Source organism: Mesoplodon densirostris, chromosome 11, assembly GCF_025265405.1.
Source record: "Mesoplodon densirostris isolate mMesDen1 chromosome 11, mMesDen1 primary haplotype, whole genome shotgun sequence".
Classification (NCBI taxonomy): Eukaryota; Metazoa; Chordata; class Mammalia; order Artiodactyla; family Ziphiidae; genus Mesoplodon; species Mesoplodon densirostris.
Genome location: NC_082671.1, coordinates 8,444,136 through 8,466,924, shown reverse-complemented (window position 1 = coordinate 8,466,924; position 22,789 = coordinate 8,444,136). Strand labels below are relative to the sequence as shown.

Sequence of the window (22,789 nt, the reverse complement as noted above, 5' to 3'; positions counted from 1 at the left end):
AGTGTACAAAATGAGGAGCCATGTTGGGGATGAAATTCCTGTTTTGAATTTGTTGAACTTAGGGTAGCAGGGAAACATCCAAGCAGAGGAGAAAGAAGATAAGTGTGCAATGTATCCAAAGCTGGGGCAGAGATCTAGGCTGGTCTGTTATCACCATTTAAATGGTAGTTACAGCCACAGGTGTGGATCAGGTCGTCAAAGAACCTGCAAAGCAAGGAAAGGCCAAGAACAGAGCCCTGAGGAACATCAGCACTTCAGGAGCAGGTAGACAAAGAGATGCTTAAAGGAGACTGAGAAGAAGCAGCTTAGGAGAGAAAAAAATCACAGAAGCAGGGGAGAGGATTTAGAGAAGAGAGTGGGGGACTTCCCTGGTGGCGCAGTGGTTGAGAATCTGCCTGCTAATGCAGGCGACACGGGTTCGAGCCCTGGTCTGGGAGGATCCCACATGCCGCGGAGCAACTAGGCCCGTGAGCCACAATTGCTGAGCCTGCGCGTCTGGAGCCTGTGCTCCACAACAAGAGAGGCCACGATAGTGAGAGGCCCGCACACCGCGATGAAGAGTGGCCCCCGCTTGCCACAACTAGAGAAAGCCCTCGCACAGAAACGAAGACCCAACACAGCAAAAATAAAAGAATTAATTAATAAACTCCTATCCCCAACATCTTCTTAAAAAATAATAATAATAAAGAAAAATAAAGAAATGAGCTATCAAGCCATGAAAAGACATGGAGAAACCTTAAATGCACATTACTAAGTGAAACAGGTAATCTGAAAAGGCTACACACTGTATGATTCCAACTATATGACGTTCTGCAAAAGGCAAAACTATGGAGAGAGTAAAAAGATCACTGATTGGTTCAGGGAAGAGGGAATAGACAAAGCAGAGGATTTTTAAAGCAATTAAAATATATTATAATAGGGCCTCCCTGGTGGCGCAGTGGTTGAGAGTCCGCCTGCCGATGCAGGGGATGCGGGTTCGTGCCCCGGTCTGGGAGGATCCCATATGCCGCGGAGCGGCTGGGCCCGTGAGCCATGGCCGCTGGGCCTGCGCATCCGGAGCCTGTGCTCCGCAACGGGAGAGGCCACAACAGTGAGAGGCCCACATAACGCAAAAAGGAAAAAAAAAAAATATATATATATATATATATATATATATATATATTATAATAATGGATACATATCATTATACATTTATACAAACCCATAGAATGTGTAACGCCAAATGTGAACCCTAATGTAAAGTACGGACTTCGGGGGACGCTCATGTGTCAATGTAGGTTCATCCTTGGCAAACGATGTACCACTTTGGTTAGTGATGTTGATAATGGGGGAGGCCATGCATGTCTGGAGGCAGAAGGTAAATATACAGGCAATCTCTGTACTTCCCTCCCAATTTTGTTGCAAACCTAGAACTGCTCTAAAATCTTTTCAATTTAAATTTTTTTAAATAATCATTTTTTAACTATTTTTTTAAAAAAGAAAATAAGTATAGAGGAGCCTCAAGGAGACAATGCCCATGAAGCACTGCTTGGAGAAGATGATGCCCCGGGATGCTTACGTGCTGGTTGGCTTGACGGTATCATGGAGATGGTCCTTCAGCAACCAGAGTTTGGGGGCACTAGGATGTCCTTATCAAACTAATTGCCCTCATTCACAAAGCAGCCTTTTAATTATTTCACCTCCTATCAGTTTACCTAGAGAGGGAGAATGCTCTGGCCATACTCAAGTAAGCACTCAGACCATCTGCCAGTTACATTTCTTCCTATAAACAGAAAAACCTGAATTAAAAGTTGCTTGTTTCGGGCTTCCCTGGTGGCACAGTGGTTGAGAGTCCGCCTGCCGATGCAGAGGACACGGGTTCATGCCCTGGTCCGGGAGGATCCCACATGCCACGGAGCAGCTGGGCCTATGAGCCACGGCCGCTGAGCCTGCGCGTCCGGAGCCTGTGCTCCGCAATGGGAGAGGCCACAACAGTGAGAGGCCCACGTACCGAAAAAAAAAAAAGTTGCTTGTTGCTTTTTTGTCAGAAGACCTACAACTCAGAAAAAAAAAAAAGTCATTCTTTATAGATTCATACCTTTCAGGAACAAACAACTGCCTCAATAGATCCTGTACGCCTGGTAATCAGTGTGTTTTACAGCCTTACACGCTCTTCATTTCCATTCTCTCTTTAGGCAACCATATCCAGTCTCGTGGCTTTAAACTCCATCTATATAAACAAGACTCTCAAGTTTATATACCAAGCCCTGACTTCTCCCCTGAGATTTATGTATCCAATTCATCTACTTGATATCTATACTTACAGAGATATCTACGTCTGATCTAATGTGTCCGGTATAGAACTCTGTATTTTCCTTCCCAAACCTGCTCCGTCCAGTTTCCCCTTTCTCGGCTGAGGGCAACACCATTCGTGCAGTTGTTCAGGCCAAAAGCCTAGGAGTCAGCCTTCATTTCCTTCCCTCACCCTCTACATCCAATCCGGCAGCAAGTTCTAACAGTTGTACCTACAAAATCTGTCCGGCTTCCTCCACCTCTGTGCTACCATCCCTGTCCTCACTCCATCTCCAACTTCGACCAAGCACTACCGTCTCTCTCCTGACTTGCTTACTGCAGGATCTTCCTAACTGGTCCACTCACTACAGCTCCAATCACTCCAGTCCCCACACTCGCAGGACCCATTCTTTACACTGCAGCCAGAGTGATCTTTGAAAACTAAATCACACCATGTCACTTTTCTACTTACAACTCTCTAGTGATTTCCTGTGGAACTTAAAATAAAATTGAAACTCTCCACCATAATCAAAACGAGTCCAGTGGTAAAGAATCCGCCTTCCAATGCAGTGGATGCGGGTTCGATCCCTGGTTGGGGAACTAAGATCCCACATGTCGCCGGGCAACTAAGCCCGCGCGCCACAACTACCGAGAGAGCCCGCATGCGGCAAACTACAGAGCCTATGCGTTCCGGAGCCCACGTGCCACAACTAGAGAGAGAAAACCCGCACGCCACAACTAGAGAGAAGCCTGCATGCCACAACGAAAGATCCCACATGCCTCAACGAAGACTCCGCGTGCCACAACTAAGACCCAACGTGGCCAAAAAAATAAAGAAAATTTAAAAAGAACAGAGCCCAGCTGCCAGGCTGCCGTGCTCCTGACCGCCTCCAACCTGTCTCCTGCTGTTCCTTCTCTCCCTACGCTCCGGCCCCCGTCCCGGTGGACTGCACAGGGCTCTTCTAAGCTTGGATCAGAGCGTTTGCTTTCCCCCCTGGGACCCAGACCAGGCTCCCACCACAACAGCCCACCCCCATGCCCCGCTGGCCCCTCCCACTCAGACCAGCTCACGACAAAGGCCTTTCCTGACCACACTAACTGAAGGTGCTTATTTACTTATTTGTTCCGTTGCTCCTTCAACTAGTACATCAGCCGTGAGAGCAGGGACTTCGTCTGCCTTGTGAACTGCATCCCTGGTACCCGACAGCACCTGGCACGTGATAGGGGCTCAGTAAATACTGGCTGAATTTGATGTGGATTCAAGAGGCGCTTGGACCTGACCATGCAAGGAAAGCATCCTCTTGGACACCTTCACGCCACCAAACACAGACAGAGCAGATCAACCTGGAGATTTTGCTTAAACCAGAAGTTAGCTCAACTCCTAAGCCATTTACCCAGCCAGACATTTTTCCTTCTTGTATCTCCACTCCAGAAACCGCTGCATCAGCCTGCCCAGCCCACTCCCAGGCCCGTGGGCCCTGCACCACTGGCCTTCAGAGCCCCAGGTGGTGGCAACAGATGCCCTCCTCCCCGTGATGTTTTCTTTTTTCTTTTCTTTTCTATGAAAGTATTACACACAAAGAAAATTTGTAAATTACAGAGAAGTATGACAAAGAAGAGGGAAAATCGCTCATAATCCTGATACATTTAACATACTGGGAATTTCCTTCTTCTCTTTTCAAGGCAGTTTCTTCTTGAGATAAAAACTGTAAAAAGTTTGCTAAACTTTTCTTCTCATTATATTGTTAGCATTTATTGTCATTGGAAATTGTTCCATAAACATAATTAAATACCTTAATAATATTTCACTGTCTGGATAATTACTGAACCAGTTCTCCTTTAGACATTTTAAATTCTAACATGGATATGGACATTTATCTCCAAACATAAATATTCTTTTTTTTTTTTTTTGCGGTACGCAGGCCTCTCACTGTTGTGGCCTCTCCCCCTGCGGAGCACAGGCTCCGGACACGCAGGCTCAGCAGCCATGGCTCACGGGCCCAGCCGCTCCGCGGCATGCGGGATCCTCCCAGACCGGGGCACGAACCCGTGTCCCCTGCATCGGCAGGCGGACTCTCAACCACTGCACCACCAGGGAAGCCCCTGTAAATATTCATATTTTTAAAATTTTCCCCAGGGTAGAGACCCATCTTGATATGTCTCTTGAGAGCTCCTGATAAAACCAGGTAGAGCCAGCATTGAAATGCTGGCATCTCAATGCCCTAAGCATTGAAGAAACTACAAAAGTCCTCCCATGTAATAATTCGTAATAAAAAATAGCAAACAATCACATCACACCCCATATCTTCCTGTATAGAAGTAACACAGATGTAAAAACTGCATGATTGTCCAACATCCGTCTCCTGCTACACCATCAGTCCCATGAACACAGGGACCTTGACCACCTTATTCATGTGCCTCACATACAGTAGGCGCTGAGTAATTACTTGGTAGACAGATGGGTAATCGATGTACCAATGAGAATTTGAAAGATAAATCGAGAAAAACTGTTGAACACCAACCTCCAAACAGCAACTCCTCTCCCACCATCCCAACTGCACGTCCAGAAGCAGGACTCAAAGCCATGTCTGTTCCATTTATTCCTCATACAAATATTTTACAGTTTTATTTTTTAAATCATTTACACATATTCATACAAAGAAAAATAAACTTTAGGATGGAAACTTGGGACCACGGCAGTCTTAAAAAAAAAAATCTCTCTGACCATTAGCTACTGAAGACAAGGCAAGAGGCTTCACGGCCACTTCAGTCATTTCTGGGCTTGGTGTATCTCCCCAGCAGATCCCAAGCTGCTCACTCACTTTCCCTCAGCCTTCACCTTGTGGAGGTGATATGGGGGAAGGGGGTTTTTCGACCCTCCCTGCTACAAACATTTCAAGGACAGCAAAGGCTCAAGGTAACACTGAACCCTCTCTTTGTCAGGAACTTGGCAAGACTGCAATTTCTGAACCAACTTTCCAGAAGAGCTAACTCAATTCCTACTCGCAGGTCTTTCTAAGAGGAGGGGGATGGCTGCACTCAGGACATTCCTCGTCCCACCTGCTGTCCTCCCTCCACAGGCCCCCAAGCCAGAGCCCCTGACCTGAGCCCATGTGGTCCCTTCGAGGCTCATTCCACAATGAGGCTTCCTCTCCCCACACCCAAACACTCTGTAGCGACGTAACCCCGGCAGCCCCTGAGGACCCCTATGGTAATGATGCCCTTTACTGCGTGCAGCGTTATCCAGGGACTCTGAGCTACAGCCAGGGGAGGTCCAAGAACAACAGAACTACGAGCACCCCAACAACCCAGCTCTGCGGAGCCAAACCAACATTTAAATCACACAGGCCAACTCCTGACATGTCCCACCCTAGATACAGTCATCACAGAGGTGCTTGATAGAACCTGTCACACACCACTGCGCGAGGAGGCTGTACTATTATCAAGTCCCGGTAAAAGGAGAAAGGTGGGGGGTAGGACAGACGCTACAGATGTGGTAGACCCAATCAGACATGGCTGCAGATGACAACCTGTATCTTTGGGTCCTTCCCAAAAAGCAGCACCAAGAAAGGGCGTGATGAGCAGAGAGATCTGGAGCTGCACGGACCGCCCTTGAATTGTCAAGGGACTCCGACAACACAGCTCATTTTCCTACAATTATGCAGGAACTAGAACCCAGACTACCCACCCCTACACCGAGGCAGCTCCTGAGAGGCAGTACCGCTTGTGGCCATCAGCCCACCCCCTTGGCAGGCCCATTTGGGGAGAGGGGATCACATCCAGAGCAGGCACCGCTCCGGGCAAACACTCGCAGGGCAGCCCATCCCACTGTCACTGGGGCAGGCCGAACATCGCTAGGAGGGTGGACAGATCCCGGGCGTCAGCCGCCCCGTAGGCGTTGCTCTGGCCTAACATGGACAAGGCTAAGCGCAGGGTGCTCCAGATGTTCTCCGACATGGCACCCCCTTCGCCCCGAGGGCCCCGGCTTTTCCTCTGCATGTTCAGGGCCTCCAAAAAGTGTTCCACAGCCTCACTGCAAGGGAGAAGAATGAGAGCTGGTGAGCAGAACGCCAGTGGAAGGAGGTAGGTCAGCTGGCATGCGGAGAAAGCAAGCTGGAGCTCGTAGTCAAATAAGAGGATCAGAGAATGAGGAGCCAGGGCCAAAGGCAGGGAGAAGGAGTTCATTCATTCATTCATTCATTCATTCCTCAGTAGATACTCTCACCGGTGGGCCCCAAGGTTGATGCAGCTGATGCCCAGGTTGTAGCGGGACCGTATATAGCCAGGCTGGAGCTCGAGGGCCCGACGGTATGCAGCTACTGCTTCTTCACTCTGGTTTCCATTGGCCAGGGTGGCCCCTAGCTTATTCCACAGCAAATAGTCCTAAGACAGGTATGGACAAGGGTTAGAAACATGAGCCAGGTTCAGATCAAACTCTGCCCGATCTCCCCCTGGCTCCCCACTCTGTTTCTCTAATGTATGTTACGATTCCATTCCTGTCTCCATAGGTCACTGTGTGGCCACGACGTAACCACTCACCCCCCGCAGACTCCCCTAAGTCCAGATGACCCTAGACTCCCGCTCTTCCTTTCCCAATTCTCCCAAGGCAACCAGTACATGGAACAATGGAATGAAATATCCCATGACTCCAAAGGTCCCAACAAACGATTCCTCCATAAGGTACAGAGTCCTGTCCTATCTCCCTTCCTCCCCTGAGGCTCACATTGGGACGAACGCTGAGGGCGGCTGTGAAACAGTCCACTGCCTTGTCGTACTCCCCACTCAGGTTGAAGAGGACTCCCAAGCCACACTGCACATCAGGGTCAATGGATGTAGGGTCCAGGCGCACAGCTGCCAGGAAGAGCTCTTTCACTTCGAGAAACAGGGAGCTGGACAAGAAAACAAAATGCAGAAAAGCAGGTGGGTGGATACGTCTATATTCCTACCCCCCCCCAAATAACCCTCTCACTAACCCATCATACCCCCGAGATGCACCCATCTATCCTTCCAGTCCTGAGTCTTCCATCCCACTCTTAGACCCTGAGCCTCCATCTATCCAAAATTCCACAAGCCAGGTCCTCCTTCTACTCGGGCTGCCACTCGTCATCCCAGGAGGTCCCCACACTCACTCGGACAACAGGGAGCCCAGGATGCGCTTGCTGGGGCCCAGGCCCGCCCTGCTGGCCCCTTCTTCCCTGGCTGCCACCAGGTGGGCATAGGCCGGTGTGTAGCGCAGCCAGTCTCGCAGGGTCTCACAGGCCTGCCGCTGCAGGGACTCGTTGGTGAAGCTTACAGCCAGCGCCATCAGTGCCGTCCGGTTGTCTGGCTTTAGCTCTAGGCACCTGTTTGGACAGAGACGGACAGAGCTGGTCTCTGCAGCTGACACTGCACCTATCAGCAGCCTGGGAGCCGAGCCAAGCTTCAGAACGCAGAGTTACCTGCCAACGCCCTCAGTTGAGGTGTAGAGGAATCCTCTACGGGTGGGTTATTAATAAAGTTACATTCCTGAGAAAGGGAACATTTCAGCAGCCAAGGAACCAGCCAGGGTCCCACAAATAAAACCAAAAGCTGAGGAATGAATGGAGCCAGTTATCTGCAGACTCACCCCAAACCTTAGAGTTTCATCGTGAGAAAACACTCGTGTTAGTAGCCAGAAAGAAGAGTAGGATCTGTCATTCTAAAGGTTATTTGTAGAGCCCTGGGACCACCTTGCCCCCCCTACCCTTTCAGTGTACTCACTTCCGCAGCGCGCTGATGGCTGAGAGTTCTTGCTCATTCTCTGCCTGGGTGGTCCCCAGGTACTGCCAAGCCTAGAGAGAAGTTGCCAGATTTCATCACCCCGGTATCCACCTTCCCACCACTGCTCGCCCCACCCACCATCTCACTCTCAGAACCCAACCCCAGGCTGTCGCCCAGGCCCTAATCCATCGGCACAACCCTCAGGGCCCTCCCTCAAAACTGGAGGGAGCGTCTCTCATCTGAAGTCATAAGAACAAGCTGCTCACTTCCATGTGCTTGGGGTCTTGCTGCACAGCCGCCTCGAAGAGCAGGACGGCGTTCGGCAGGTCCCCCTCCTCGAGTCGCCGCAGCCCTTCCTCAAAAGGCTGGGGGTGGTCACGCAGGGGGTTCTCCTCCTCAAAGTGGTACCCCTACAAGGAAGGGAAGCCAAGTAAGACCCCATCTCGGAGGGAACCATCACAGAGCAGCAGGAATGGGAGCTGACAACCAAGACTGAGGTGGAAAAGAAACTGCAGGCCTCCAGAAAGGTATCCGGATAAATGCTGGCAAATTCTCCATGGCATAAAGAAGATCACCTACGACCACAGCAAAGAAGTTCCGTGTCATGCCCACAGCAGCTGGAAAGCCAGGCAAATTCTGATCCACGCTGGGATTAAGCTCATTTTAGGAAGTTTTTACCAGCTGGTGTTTCCACATCCTTGATCTCTCATTACTGGACAGAGCACATTTCTTAACAGGATCTGCTTACAGTAATGAGATAAGTTCTCTTTAGCTATTCAACGGGCATTTCTTGTTATCCTGAAATAGTGTGATAATCTATAAAGGAGATGCAATTTGGAGTCAGAGGCCCTGCTATTCAAATGCAACTCTTACCCAGCTCACGGAGTCCTGTGCACACTGACTGGACAGCACGTGTTCAAGCACTTTGAAAATTTTAATATATTCCCCAATTTCATTCTTAAAAGTTATTAATATTAATCTGTATCTGATAGTAAATGAAAGCTAGATTCCAAAATCCCGAGGGCAGAAAACGCTTCAGAAAGACCGGTCCTCTTCTAGCTGAGGCTTTCTCGTTTGAGGGAAGTTACGATGCTCTGTGCAGAGTTCTGTCCCCAGGTCTTCCACGTAGGCAGAGAGGTGTTAAGATAAAATGGGTCCCTAGTAAGCGTGTGACTTGGGACAAGGGAATAAAATGCTCCTTTTTGGAGAGTAGTGGTTACCATCACAAAACAATACCCCAGAATGAAAACAAGATGCTAAATACAGGGCAGGGCCCTTTCTAAATGTAGTTAAGGACAAATCAGAATGAAACTGTACGAAATAAAGACATGAGTGAGGCCCTTCTCCACTATCATTGTGAAACTGCTCAAGGACCAGAAACGCTTAAATTTGGCAGCAAAGTTCTAAACCATTATAAGTAATCTGCAAATTATTTGTAACAAATAAAAATTAAATAACTACAATGGAGACTTAAGAAGCGAGACATACAGGAGATGGATTTGGGATACATGTATAAAAAGTATATTCACGTTGAGAATAGGTAATGTTCCTGGGGCACCTCCGTGCAACAGGAAAACTCAGAAGACAGAAAAGGACCCTAGAACAAGGATCAGCAAGGGGCAGAGGATAAATATTTTGTCACAACTACTCATCTCCACCAGAGCAGTGAGAAAGGAGCCACAGATGATATGTAAACAAGCACGGCTGTGTTCCAATAAAACTCTATTTATGGACACTGAAGTTTGAGTTTTATCAATATATAATTTTCACATTTCACAAACTGTTACTTTTCATTTTTTTAAAACCATTTAAAAATGTTAAAACCATTCTCAGCTCACAGGCCATTAAAAAAAAAAAAAGGTGGAAGGATAGATTTCCCATGGGCCACAGTTTGCCAGCCCCACCTAGACTATTAGAGTTCCACAAGATGAAGCCTTCTGCATTCACCCTCGACTACTGCCCATCCTCAATCCATGTTTTAAGCCACCCCGTAGGAAACAGATCATTGTCACCTATAACACAATTTCCTAATGAAAGTAATTCCTGCCTCTCAGAGCTACTGAGAGCATCCAATGAGAATATCTGCCACAGCCTTACCGAAAAGCTTAAAATACTGTGCGTGAATAGGTATTATCCTCAGGAGACAATGCAACAAATCAATTCCATCATGTTGCAACCGCAGGGTTCTCTAAGTATGCTCTTGTCTGTGTTATCTATCCTCCTTGAGATTTTATCAATTGCTGATCAGAGAGGAATTTTTCAAAAGTAGAATATTTGTATAGATGGAAAAAAAAAGAAAAAAAAAAGAGTCCTCTGGAGGAACCTTTAACAACCCACAGGATGCAGGATAAGCTTGGGATCACTGTTGCATCTTAAAAAGTCTAATCCAAGCCATTCATTAGGTCTGATCCATCGTCTGGTCTGCTCAAAATTTCATAGGATCAAACTGCAAAAATAGGATCACTACTAAGTAGAGTGTGTCCCATCACAGAAATTTCTCCTTCACGCTAACAGTATACAGTATCATATCTGCTCCAGCTGTAGGTGTAGCCTTGAAAATTTAAGGATCATGAATAAAAAATACCCATGAATTTACCTGATAGAGTCAGATCAACATTTAAAAAAAAAAAAAAAAAAAACAAGTACTATTGACATATAATTTATTAACAGTTTAACAAAAGGCAGACAAAATCTGGAACATTAATGCAAATGTTTCTAATCCTAATTTTGCAATATCCCAAGGTATCAATGATATCAAAATAGGGTTCAAAGATCTAAAAACATAATTATGTTTTTAAGTTTTGAATTAAAGAATTTATTCCAACTATCATGTCATAAATACAGAAGTAAAAAATGCTAAGAGGAGGTGCTGCTCATATGATATTAGGGCTATGTCTATATTTATCAAAACCAGGGAATTTTTTTTTAATTTATTTTATTTTTATTTATTTTTTGGCTGTGTTGCATCTTCATTGCTGTGCACGGGCTTTCTCTATTTGTAGTGAGCGGGGCTACTCTTCATTGCACTGCACGGGCTTCTCATTGCGGTGGCTTCTCTTTTCGCGGAGCACGGGCTCCAGGTGCATGGGCTTCAGTAGTTGTGGCACGTGGGCTCTAGAGCATGCAGGCTTCAGTAGTTGTGGCACACAGGTCAGTAGTTATGGCTCACAGGCTCTAGAGTGCAGGCTCAGTAGTTGTGGTGCACGGGCATAGTTGCTCCGTGGCATGTGGGATCTTCCCGGACCAGGGATCGAACCCATGTCCCCTGCATTGGCAGGCACAGTCTTAACCACTGTGCCACCAGGGAAGTCCCAGGAAATTTCTGTCTAAACTTTATACCTTGCCATTTATAAGTCGACAGGGCCTGTGCAACTTATCAAGTGTCTATTACAAATTAATAAAAGTAGGGGCTTCCCTGGTGGCGCAGTGGTTGGGAGTCCGCCTGCCGATGCAGGGGACACGGGTTCGTGCCCCTATCCCGGAAGATCCCACATGCCGCGGAGCGGCTGGGCCCGCGAGCCATGGCCGCGGAGCCTGTGTGTCCGGAGCCTGTGCTCCGCAACGGGAGAGGCCACAGCAGTGAGAGGCCCGCGTACAGCAAAAAAAAAAAAAAAAAAAAAAAAAGTATTATCTCCAGGTATTTCCTTCAGTTCTTCCTCACCACAAGTCTACAGAAGAAACTCTTACTATGGAAAAACCAGAGGACGGGGTCCCGAAAGGTAAGCTCCCTTTTCTATTATATCACAGAACAACTCTCAGAAAGTCAGGCTGGGATAATAAACAAAATCATCTTTTTCCTAGTACTAAGATTTTCATTGGCTTTTAAATACTAGCCTTTTCTAAGTTACCTTGAACTCTGTTCTTCTCTATCTTCGCAAGATCTACCTCCAGAATCCTGGCCCTCTAGTTCTAGCCCCAACCAGGTCTGAGCTGAGAAAAATACACCACTGATCACCTCCCCAGTTCCTGTTTTGCCTTTTTCAAAACCAAGCAATTCTCTCCCTCCCCAATCACGCTTCAACTCACAGCTCAATTATCACCCGCATGTCCGAATGCCCCACAACCCACAAGCAGATTTTTTTCACAGTGATACCCCGATATAACATATGCTTCTAAGGCAACAGTATATACTACATGCAAAATTCAATCATTCTTCACCACCAACTTCTGGGAAATCTTCCTAGCATTTGAATTATTTAATATAATTCTTTGAAAATACCCTAAATTGGGGGCAAGTGGTTAGTACCTACAGGAAGAGATCAGAATTTAAAATAAACTTGTGAGTTAAAAGAGTAAATAGATACTAAGGTGGAGGGCAGAGAGATAGCCTAACACCCACCACTCTCTACCAAAGGAGCTGTCAATCTTCTTAAAATGTTTTCAACCAACCTCCAAAGCAGGGCTCCTTCCTCTGCGCTCCTATTGCATCGTGTGCAAACCTCTACTCTAGGTATTCTGTCGCTTATTGTTGTTATTTGACAAGGGTGGTCTATTATCATTAACTTTTATGTCCCAAGAATAAAGCGTACTCTCAATAACTGGAGGAGAGCAGGGGCAAGGGAATAATTCAGGCTGCCTTTCACGGAAAGGGGCTCAAGAAAATAATTACTTAAAAGTGGGTACCCTTGGGCCTCCCTGGTGGCGCAAGTGGTTGAGAGTCCGCCTGCCGATGCAGGGGATACGGGTTCGTGCCCCGGTCTGGGAGGATCCCATATGCCGCGGAGCGGCTGGGCCCGTGAGCCATGGCCGCTGAGCCTGTGCGTCCGGAGCCTGCGCGTCCGGAGCCTGTGCTCCGCAACGGGGGAGGCCACAACAGTGAGAGGCCCGCATACCGCAAAAAAAAAAAAAGTGGGTACCCTTCAGATGCAGGATTAAAGGAGAGACAATAAAACAAGGAAATCCTGCAGTCTGAAAAACTAGTTCTTACCTTATCGTAGGAAGCAGACGTGAGGTCGTCATAGTCAGAAAGCCAGGGGTGGGCCTCGGCATCCCGTTTGGCCATCTCCTCCAACTCCGCCTGCAACTTGTCCCAGAAATCGACCTCAGACTGTAAGGAAGGCAAGGCAGACAGAAACAGAAGATTCATCATGAGCACCCCGCCCCACCCTTAGTTCCACTAAGATGGAGTCCCTATGGCAGCAGTTGTTTAATTTCAATGTGTTTCAGATCACCTGAAGAGCTTTTCTTCATGCAGGTTCCTACATCCTACCCCCAGATTCTGACTCAGTAGTCTGTGATGCCCAGGAATTTGCACTTCTGATAGGCAACCACCCCATCCCAAGCAATTCTGACAAAGAGCATCCAAGAACGCTATGAAATACAATGTTCACCCATCTCTGATGTTAAGACACCCACTCTCTCCGAAGAAGTGTTTTCTCTTGGACTGGTTACACCTGTACTAGCTGCTCTCACCTCTATAGCTGACTTGGCTCGTTCAAACTCCATATCAAAAGCAGGTGTGTTTACCGGTCTTGTGAACTGGTCAACCCAGGCCTCTGAGGTACCCTGTGACAAAGAAGGACGGTCATACCACCACCACCAACTTTCTACCCACTAAATATCAACTAAATACCCATTAGACACCACCAACCTGGGCACTTCTGAGAAGAACATTCTCAGAATCTCTTTCCCACCCACTCAGGACCTGGATGCTACCAAACAAGCTGGCAATAAGATCCCTTCCCCATCTGGGACCACTGAACACTGAACCCACGGCCGGGGGCACCAGCCGGCTCTGAGGTAGGACTGGGCGGTGACAGTGTCCTACCTGCTGCTGAATAAACTCTGCTGCCCACTGCTCTGCCTGAGCTCGGCCCGACCCTGCGCCGGACTCCAGGGACACCTGCCCCTCGCCAATCTGCCGCACGAATTTCAGGAACTGGGGCACAGAGACACACACAGGCCACTTGGGAGAGGACTTCCGGGTGTGCCCTCTCAACCACGCCCAGAGAAGCCTGCACTTACCCCTCCCCCTGACCACCTCTAGCTACAGACAAGATAGGCTAAAGACCCTGGAAAAAGCAGAGAGCAAAAAGAAAGGGATTTCTGGCTCGAGAGATCTGAGAAGGCACAGAAGAGACAAAGGGTCAGTAGGCAAGGAAAGGAGGGCAAGGATACTGGAAGAGGAGGCAGGGTTGGAAGTCTCTGCTCTCTGTCCAGACAGGAAGGAGTGGACCTCGGAGCTCATCTCTTTCGCCTTAAACTAAAGTGGGGTAAGAGAAGCAGGACTCCTGACTTCTCAGACCAGCTCTGCTGGGCAAAGCAGCAGCGGGACGTGGCTCACCTCAGAGTTAGCCAACTTTGGGTCATCCACCTTGGCCACAAAGTCGCTGGCCGCGTGCTGCAGGTCCTCCTCAGGCTGGTACTCATCATACCTGGGACAGGTGAGGATTCGCTCATTTTACACACAGTTTTTAGTCTGCCACATCCTTCCCCACTCCCAGCCCATGGCAATTACAGTTCTCATCGGGGAACAGAGAGGGTGACAGTCCTGCTCTCTCTGGTTGAGGACCTACTAATTTCAATTTACATTAAAGAAGGACATTTGGGCCGGAGTGGCAAAGCACTAGCTACATGCTTTCACCTCTCTCTTTCCCAAACGCGGCTTTCCAGAGAGAAGGAATAGACAGCTGCAGGCTCCAAATTAAAAGGGGAACAGGGTGCATAAGATCAAGTTACAAACTTTTGGTAGGATAGTTAGGATTCTCGACTCGATGATATTTGAGACATAAATGAATCGGGGTAATAATACAAGTGGAAACCTTAGAGCAGAAAATGAAGGGACTGCAACTTGGTTTAAGAATGTGGATAGAGCAGCTTGGTGGAGGGGAGCAGGAAACCTGTCCAGCCCTCCTTTCACAGGGGGCCACCCAGAGAGAAGTGGCTGGACTCACCAGCGAGCAGTGGCAGCTGTCTCCTCGGGTTCTCCCAGCCACAGCTTCTCCTCTGACTGCTCCAGATATTCCTCAGCCCAGCGGACCGGGGACACAGACAAAGGGTCTGCAAGGAGCAGAGAGGTGGGGAAATCAGCGAGGGATCAGGAAAGGGAGAATATTAACTCAGAGACCACCGGTCAAAAGAAAATACTACTAAATTTTCAACATCCAACCTGCTCCCAAGGGGCCTAGGGCAGGAGTTTACTGAACTGGGGACAGGAGACCAAATAAGGAGGCTCAGGAGAGAAGTAGGGACCAAACCCTTTTGTTTGAAGTGCAAGAGCCCTCACTAAGAAATAGCGGGCACTGGGCCTCCGCCTTCCTCACAGGTACTGCAGGGACCCGGCAGGGAACCAGGGGAGAACACAGGAGCTCCCATTCTTCAACCAAACCTTGGTCTGTCCTCCATCTACAGAGTTCACACCCTCCCAACAAAAGGAGCCTCATAATTGGGAGACTGGGATCCACATATACACACTATTGACACTATGTGTAAAATAGATAACTAATGAGAACCTACTGTACTGCACAGGGAACTCTACTCAGTGCTCTGTGGTGACCTAAATGGGAAGGAAATCCAAAAAAGAGGGGGTATACGTATATGTACTGCTGATTCACTTTGCTGTACAGTAGAAACTAACACAATATTGTAAAGCAACTCAACTCCAATAAAAATAAAAAATAAAAAAATAAAAAAGGAACCTCATAGTTCATCCTAATATACCTACCAAGAGAATCTGAGAAGCAGAATGCTGGGCTAGAACTAAAGATACATGGGTCCACTCTTCCCACTGGGTTTTTTTTCATTTTTTGAGATGTAACATACAAACGTGAAGGTACGTAAAGTGTACCAGACTTAGGTGTGCTGCTTCATTAATTTCTACCCGTGAACACACTCAAGCCACCACCACCCGGATCACGACATGGACCGTCTACAGTTCCCTCACAGGCTCCGGCAGGCCCGCAACCCCCCGGGATAAACATTATCCTGAATTCTGTCACTTCTGACTGCTTTTGAGAGCTATGTTTTTAAGTCTAATTCCAGAAATCACGTTAGCAACTCTCATGAAAAAGGGCACTGCTGCAACATCAGAATAAACATATCAAATGAGGGTGCTGAACTTTCCTCAACCTCCAGGACTTCGCTCTTTACTATTCTAGGGCCAGGAAAACAAAAAAGTAATGACACAGATTAGTTAAAGGATTTAAAGGGGCCCTGAAGAGTGAGGGCACGGAGAGAAGGGTGGGCCGGCGTGTTCCTTCCTTCTACTCTGCACCCATATCCTTACAAAGGGTCATCCTGTCTCTGTCCCTAATTTGAAGATCTGCTACTGCTTTTAACACCAAGAAGGCAGGTTTACCTCCTCGGGATTCATATGCAACAGAACTTTCTATTCCATTTAACTGAGACTCTGCCTGAATAATTTCAACAAACTAATCTCAACATCTGAGAAAATAATGTCAAAATCTGAAAAAGAAAGAAAAAAAAAGATCAAGACTCACAGATTTCACCTAAGCATAAATAATAAGTGATTTATTACTAATAGAATAAAAGATACGTTGACAATTTTTTTGATCACAGACTTGGTCTCTTAATTTCGAGAACTCCTAACATTTATATCAAGATTTCCCTCACTAGCTTTTACAAGCAACGTTTCTCTTTCCTTTGCCCCAGCTAGACTGTTAGCTCAAATCTGGAGACCTAATAAGGAAATGATTAATACTCCGTCCCGTTCTGCTGAAAAATACCCAGTCCCCCCTCCTCACTCTCCGGTCACTCCCTCTCAACTAGAGTGTTTCACAAAAGCATATTCTGGCCAAAAGTACTCCACAAATTGCAGAGAACACCATTTCTGTGAAATGCTCCTCTAAAGGACAAGCAGCAACAGAAAAAGTACAAAGCACCTGGACTTTAAAACAGACGAGAGGTAGTTTAGAAAAAAGAATCCCAGAGATAAGTCATCCTCAAATAGCTGTAATTTGGTATTTAGCCATATTGGCCACAAGACTCAGGATTTTCTGGCATTGGGAAACTGCTCCAACAAAGAAGTCAAAATAAAATAACCAAAAGAATACTACCTGGCCTTCAAAATATTTTTTGAGAAATTCTTACAGAAAATCAGATTCATCAGGATACCTGTGAGATGGAAGCAACTAAGTCCTGCTGAGTGGGAGGGACTATCCTAGGTCACAGAGCTCACAGAGTGACAACCAACAGCCTAGATACCAAACCTCTGATTCAGAGTATTCACCTGGCCTAGGTTCTCACTGTGTGTTCATTTCATCTAGGCACATCTACCCCAAGCTCAACAGGCAAAAACTCAGAACTTCCCACCTTCACCCATGGAAGTTTCCACATCCACTAAGTAACATAGTGATCAAGAATGCAGGTTCTAGGGTCAGGCTACCTGCACTCACATCCCAACTCCACCACTTATTCACTGTGAGTCTCCAGACAAGTTATCAACCCTCTAAGTTTCCAATTCCTTATCTATGAAGTAGATATAATAATAGCTACCTCACAGGGATCCTTGTGAAGACCAGATGAGATAATGCCTATGCAAAGCACAGAGTAACAAATATTAGCTATTATTATCATTACTGTCTGCTCAAGGCAAATCCATACAAAAGTGGAAAACATCACAATGAGATTATTATTCCTTGTATTCCATAGCCTCTTCCTCTGCCATCCAGGGGAGAGCTACTGCCAATCATCATCTGCTACTGCTGGCCATTCCTCTTCCTATGAAAGTACAGGTTTATCTCTCATAGTTGTCATATGAACCTCACACACCATTTTAGCTGAGGCTGTCTAAACTCAAAACCCCTTAAAGATGCGTTTCTTCTCTAGAGCTGAGCAATCACAAGATGGACAATTATTTGGCGCAGAAGACTGGGGTGAGAGGGAGGAGTGGAATTCCATCAAGAAATATTTCAGACTAAAAAATGAGCTTTATGTGGTAATGGAATAATTTTATATCTTGATTGCAGTAATGGTTATGCAAATTTATATATGTGATAAAACTATAAACATACAAATATAGGCATGTAAAACTGCTGAAATCTAATAAGATCTGTGGATTGTACCAGTGGCAATTTTCTGTTGATATTGTACGTAACTAACAAATGCAAAATGTCACCACCGGCGAAAACAGAGGGAAAGACACACAGAACCTCTCTGTACATTTTTTTGCGACTTCCAGTGAAACTATATTTCCAAATACAACATTCTAACAAGGAAAAAACTAAGCTTCAAGGTTCCTTTTAAACTAGATTCTGGAATCCTAACAATGGGGAGTTAAAAATAATAAAGATTTAAAGAATATAACCTTCTCTCAACTTGCAGTCTACTTATCCACAAAGAAATAGGTAACCTGAACCACTACTGTAATAATATCAGCCATAAATGTTATGAGGCTAGTATCCATGGGTTCCACATCCACAGATTCAACCAACTGTGGATGGAAAATATTCAGAGGGAGAGGGGCAGGGGAATTCCAGAAAGTTCCAAAAAGCAAAACTTTGTTTGAATTTGTCCCATGCTGGCGACTATTTACAAAGCATTTACATTGTATTAGATATTATAATAATCTAGAGATTTAAAGCATACGGGAGGGTAGGTTATATGCAAATACTATGCAATTTTATATTATTTTATATAAAGTTTATATAAAGGACTTGAGCAATTTTATATATAAAATTGCAATTTTATATAAAGGACTTGAGCATCCAGGATTTTGGTAACCACAGGGGTCCTGGAACCAATCCCCTGCAGATACCAAGGGATAACTGTACTAGAAAATCAATCCCCGTTAGCTCTTTCTCCCAGATCTCAATTCTCTCATTCAATAAATTCTGAAGGGCCACTACATACAAAGCAATATACTACTGCAATAGGACATTTATATGAAGGCAGATCCCACATAGCTCAATATCCCTTTCCAGCTTTCCATATCCCTGCCTCTGTGAAGCAGGCACAGTTCCAAAAATATGTACAAAACAGAGGAAGAGAGAGATCCCCCAAAGACAATTTAACAGGTAAGACAGGTCCAACATGTTTTTCTAAAGTAGTTTTTCATTTACAGGTTAAGGAAGATTTCAATGGCTCCAAGTATTCAACTAATTTTAACAAAAATCTCATCAATCTCAATGCTTATAGTAGTGATGATTTTTTCCTGAATTATCAAAAATGACTGATGCCCATACATTATAACAGAAGTCTCTCTGCAATAAGAAACAGCACTTAAATCTAAGGTTTGTACAAAAAGCTGACTTTCAGTCTGGTGGCGGGTCTTTATTACAGCTCAGATATTCCAATTGGGGCAATTCCACACAGAAGATTCTCAATGATAGTGTAATGATTCGAAGTATGGAGCCTGGAGTCGGACAGACATGAGTTTGCATATAATCTCTGTTACTGAATGATTTCAGACAAAGTATTAACCCTTCCAAATCTCAGTTTCCTTGTCTATAAAATGGGGGAGGAATACCTACCTTGTATTTCTGTGAAGCTCAACTGGCTCTGAGAATATAAAGTGCATAGAAACCAAGAACACCCATTGTTCTTCCTTAAACTCCAACTTAAAGGAGGGAAAGGGAGTCATGATAATAGAGACCAACAGTTTTTATTAAAGGTGAGTTTTAGTTGTTAAGATTTGGGGGGTTTTCTCTTGTGTGTGGAGGAAGCCCTGTCTTTAGGAGAATAAAAATGATTGGGGGCAGGGGGTACCAATTAGGTCCCATCAATCATGTCATGAAAATTCAGAAACTGTGATGATGTGAGCACCCTGTGAGGAAAGAATCTTTGCAACTTTCTCCCTTTATCTCTTTTGCGATTCTTGATTTCTTACACTGGAAACAGGCTAACAGCGCTCTCTTTGAGGGCAATCAGGAAGAGCAAACAGGAAGAGAATGCCCTTGCCCAGGCCCGTAATCAGAAAGGCTTGGGGGAGAAGAATCAGTCCCCCAGGACGCAGTGAGCACAGACAACTCAAAGAGGGAAAATTAGGCTGGGACCCTGAAGAGCTTAAGTTGCAGGCCTAGCAGTATGCATAATGGGTAAGCCCACAGACTCTGGAATCATTCAAACCCAGAGTCAAATCCCATCTCCACCACTTACAAAGCAGTGACTCCTTGGGCAAATTATTTAACCTCTCAGCCTCAGTTTTCTTATCTATATACTAGGAATAATAACTACCTCAAGGGTTCTCAGGGGGATTAAACGGACAATGCATTTAAAGCACTAAAACAAAGCCTAGAACATGGTTAAGTAAACATTAGCTCTTGTTATTAATTTTTATTATTATCATCAAGACCATACACTTCAGGCCTTTGAACTCCACAATTCCACTTTCCAAGGCTCTAACCCTGTTCAAGATGACTTAATGCCAGAATCCCAAGGGATGTGTTAAACATTTCTCTCTTCCTGGGCAACGCTGCCATCCATCCAACCTGCGGATCCTCTCCACCAAACTACAGTACTAAAGTTCCAGATAACAAAGAAGAAAACCTAACTCCTCGTGTTCTCTCTCCTCAAAATCTCTTATCCAGTTCAAACTCACGCCTCTGTTTAATATAAGTTTCAATTCCCTGTTACCACCTAAGAGAAATCAGGTTCAGTGCCCTATAGGAAAGAGTCAAGAGTCCAGAAATGTCATAAGCAGCTGAAATCACTCTATATCCTAAAATGAATGAGGGTCACAGTGTAGAACTTTGCATCACAGGCACCACTGTAGATCTTCCCATAAGAAGCCTCACCTGTAACTTCAGAGATGAACTCTTGGGACCAGTCAGTCTCATTGTAATCCTGAGTTACATCCACAGCATCTCCAGCTGCAAGGAACTCCTGGGCCCAGTTCTCCGACAAAGCCAAGTCTGCCACACCAGGGGCTTAAGAGAGAGACAGAGAGAGAACTAAGGAAAATACCCATCATTCTATCATGCCTAAGGAACCCTGAGTGCACATGAAAACACTCTGTTCCTTTTGTCTCCTTCTGCATCTCAGTTCCTCAATACCAGCGGTATCTAAATACGGAATCCCCTTGTCCCTACCTGCACAGAAAATGGTGACCCCCGCCCCCCCCCACCCAGAACCAGACTCTGGACCCACCTCTCTGGGGTGCCTGGCGGAAGTTTGACTGTTCAATCTCCTGCATCTCTGCCAGGAGGTCATCCATCTTGAAGGTCTGAGGGGCACGGGATACAAGTGGTGCATTCTGGTCCTGGAGGAATTCGGCCACCAACTGTCGGAAGAGAGATGGTGAAATGAACCCAGCAAGAGACAGGGGCCCAATGGATGAGGGATACTAACATCAAACACAAGGAAAGGGAAACACAGAAACTATAGATTTGGAAACACTCGAAGAATACTTAAATCAAACACAAGCAGGAGAGCTGAGGCAAATCTCATTTGATCAGGGAAGTCCACAGACTGAAGTATGGATGAGCCAAGTTTAAAGTAAAAATACAATGGGCGAACGAAAAATGCAACAGAAAAGACTGGCATATTTACCTCATCTTCAGAGGCTACCCCCAAAGGCTTAGAGACCTAAGACAAAAGAAGGGGAGACAATATGGTACAGTGGTGAAGACCACAGCCACAAAACTCAGTTAACCCTGGGTTAAAATTCCAGCTCTTCTATTCAAAAGGCAAGTCACAAAACTTCTCAAAGCCTCAGTTTCCTCATCTATAAAATGGTTGCCTTCGTCTATATAAAGACATTCAATGTTTAATATAGTAAACACCCATTGCGTGGCAACTATTATCATTTCAGAGACAGCAGGTATCCCAAAGTGTGCATCTGGACCCTCCATCCCAGGTCACAACTCGGGCTTTCCGCCTGAAGAACACTCACCGCCTCCGAGGCTGGGGCTACTGGGGGCCAGGGGCCAGGCCTCAACCCCTCCTGACGAAAGGCCTTGTCCTGGGTGAAGTGCCCGGCCAGCTTCATGAGCGGGTTGGCACCCCCGCATTCCGCCTCCACCAGCTCCCGCATCGCCATGGTGACCGCCGGCTCTCTGATGGGCAGAGGTTTGGAACTGAGGTCCCGGAGCCAAACCCTTCCCCAACCCACAACTCAGCGTGGACCTGGGAGAGGCGGTTTTGGGCCGCTGGCCACTCTCCACCCCTGCGCCTTCTGCTGCGGCCCCCACCTCTGCCAGGAGTCGGGGGGCCGCTGCCCTCCTGCCGCCCCCCTCAAAGGCCACCGCTCTCCGCCTGGGCCTCTCCAGCGGCCTCCACGACGGCGGTCTCAGGCGGCGGGACAGGCGGCAGCCGCCCCCCACAAACGGACCTGAACCCCAGAGGAGCGGGAGGACAATTCCGCAACTGAGCTGTACGGGAGCATCGGCCGGGCAAGGGAGAGCGGACACGCCGCGGGACCGTTAAGCCCAGTCCCCTACACCCGCAGTCACCGGGCAAGCACTGGTGGGGGCCATTCCCTCTCCGTAAGTCACCTAAGCCCCTCCCCCTGCTCGGCCGGTCCCGGCCCACCCATCCGGCGCTCAGAGCACCCAGTCTCCCCCACCCGGGTCGCTGCTCAAGCTCCGCCCCCCGCGACCCGCGAGGACACCGCAAGGGCTGCTGGAAGACCAGGAAGGTGTCCTCGCGCCCCCTCGGGGCCCGGCACTCACCACCGCGCGCTAAGCCACACGACCCGCGGGGGTACCTGGTGCGGGCTGGAGCGGGAGGGGAGAAAAGGGGTTGGGGAGCCAGGGGCGGGGCTCGGGCTTAAAGGGGCCGTGACCGCCGCGCGACAGTCGCGGCCCTGCGGAAGCTGTTTGGGGGGGCGGGGCCTTAAGTCTGCGACGCAGCGTGGCGGGAGGAGCCGTGGGTCTTAAAGGAG

General features: G+C 47.1%; 1 protein-coding gene across 6 annotated transcripts; it reads right to left on the bottom strand.

Moving 5' to 3' along the window:
* Positions 1–4,854: 4,854 nt before the first annotated feature.
* Positions 4,855–22,723, bottom strand: PEX5 (peroxisomal biogenesis factor 5). 6 transcript variants are annotated; one of them, XM_060112690.1, is made up of 16 exons: positions 22,578–22,723; positions 21,800–21,962; positions 21,457–21,492; positions 21,055–21,187; positions 20,703–20,834; positions 14,904–15,009; positions 14,294–14,384; positions 13,778–13,888; positions 13,423–13,515; positions 12,938–13,057; positions 8,277–8,420; positions 8,011–8,081; positions 7,401–7,613; positions 6,995–7,160; positions 6,497–6,654; positions 4,855–6,304 (listed from the first exon to the last, which is right to left on the bottom strand). In XM_060112690.1, the coding sequence occupies exons 2-16, from the start codon at positions 21,944–21,946 to the stop codon at positions 6,103–6,105; spliced, it is 1,923 nt and encodes a 640-aa protein (XP_059968673.1). In that variant the 5' UTR covers positions 21,947–21,962; positions 22,578–22,723; the 3' UTR covers positions 4,855–6,102. The 6 variants fall into 6 exon arrangements, with proteins under 6 accessions (XP_059968673.1, XP_059968678.1, XP_059968674.1 ...); XM_060112695.1 differs by lacking the exon at positions 22,578–22,723 and adding an exon at positions 22,238–22,412; XM_060112691.1 differs by lacking the exon at positions 22,578–22,723 and adding an exon at positions 22,098–22,231.
* Positions 22,724–22,789: the final 66 nt, after the last annotated feature.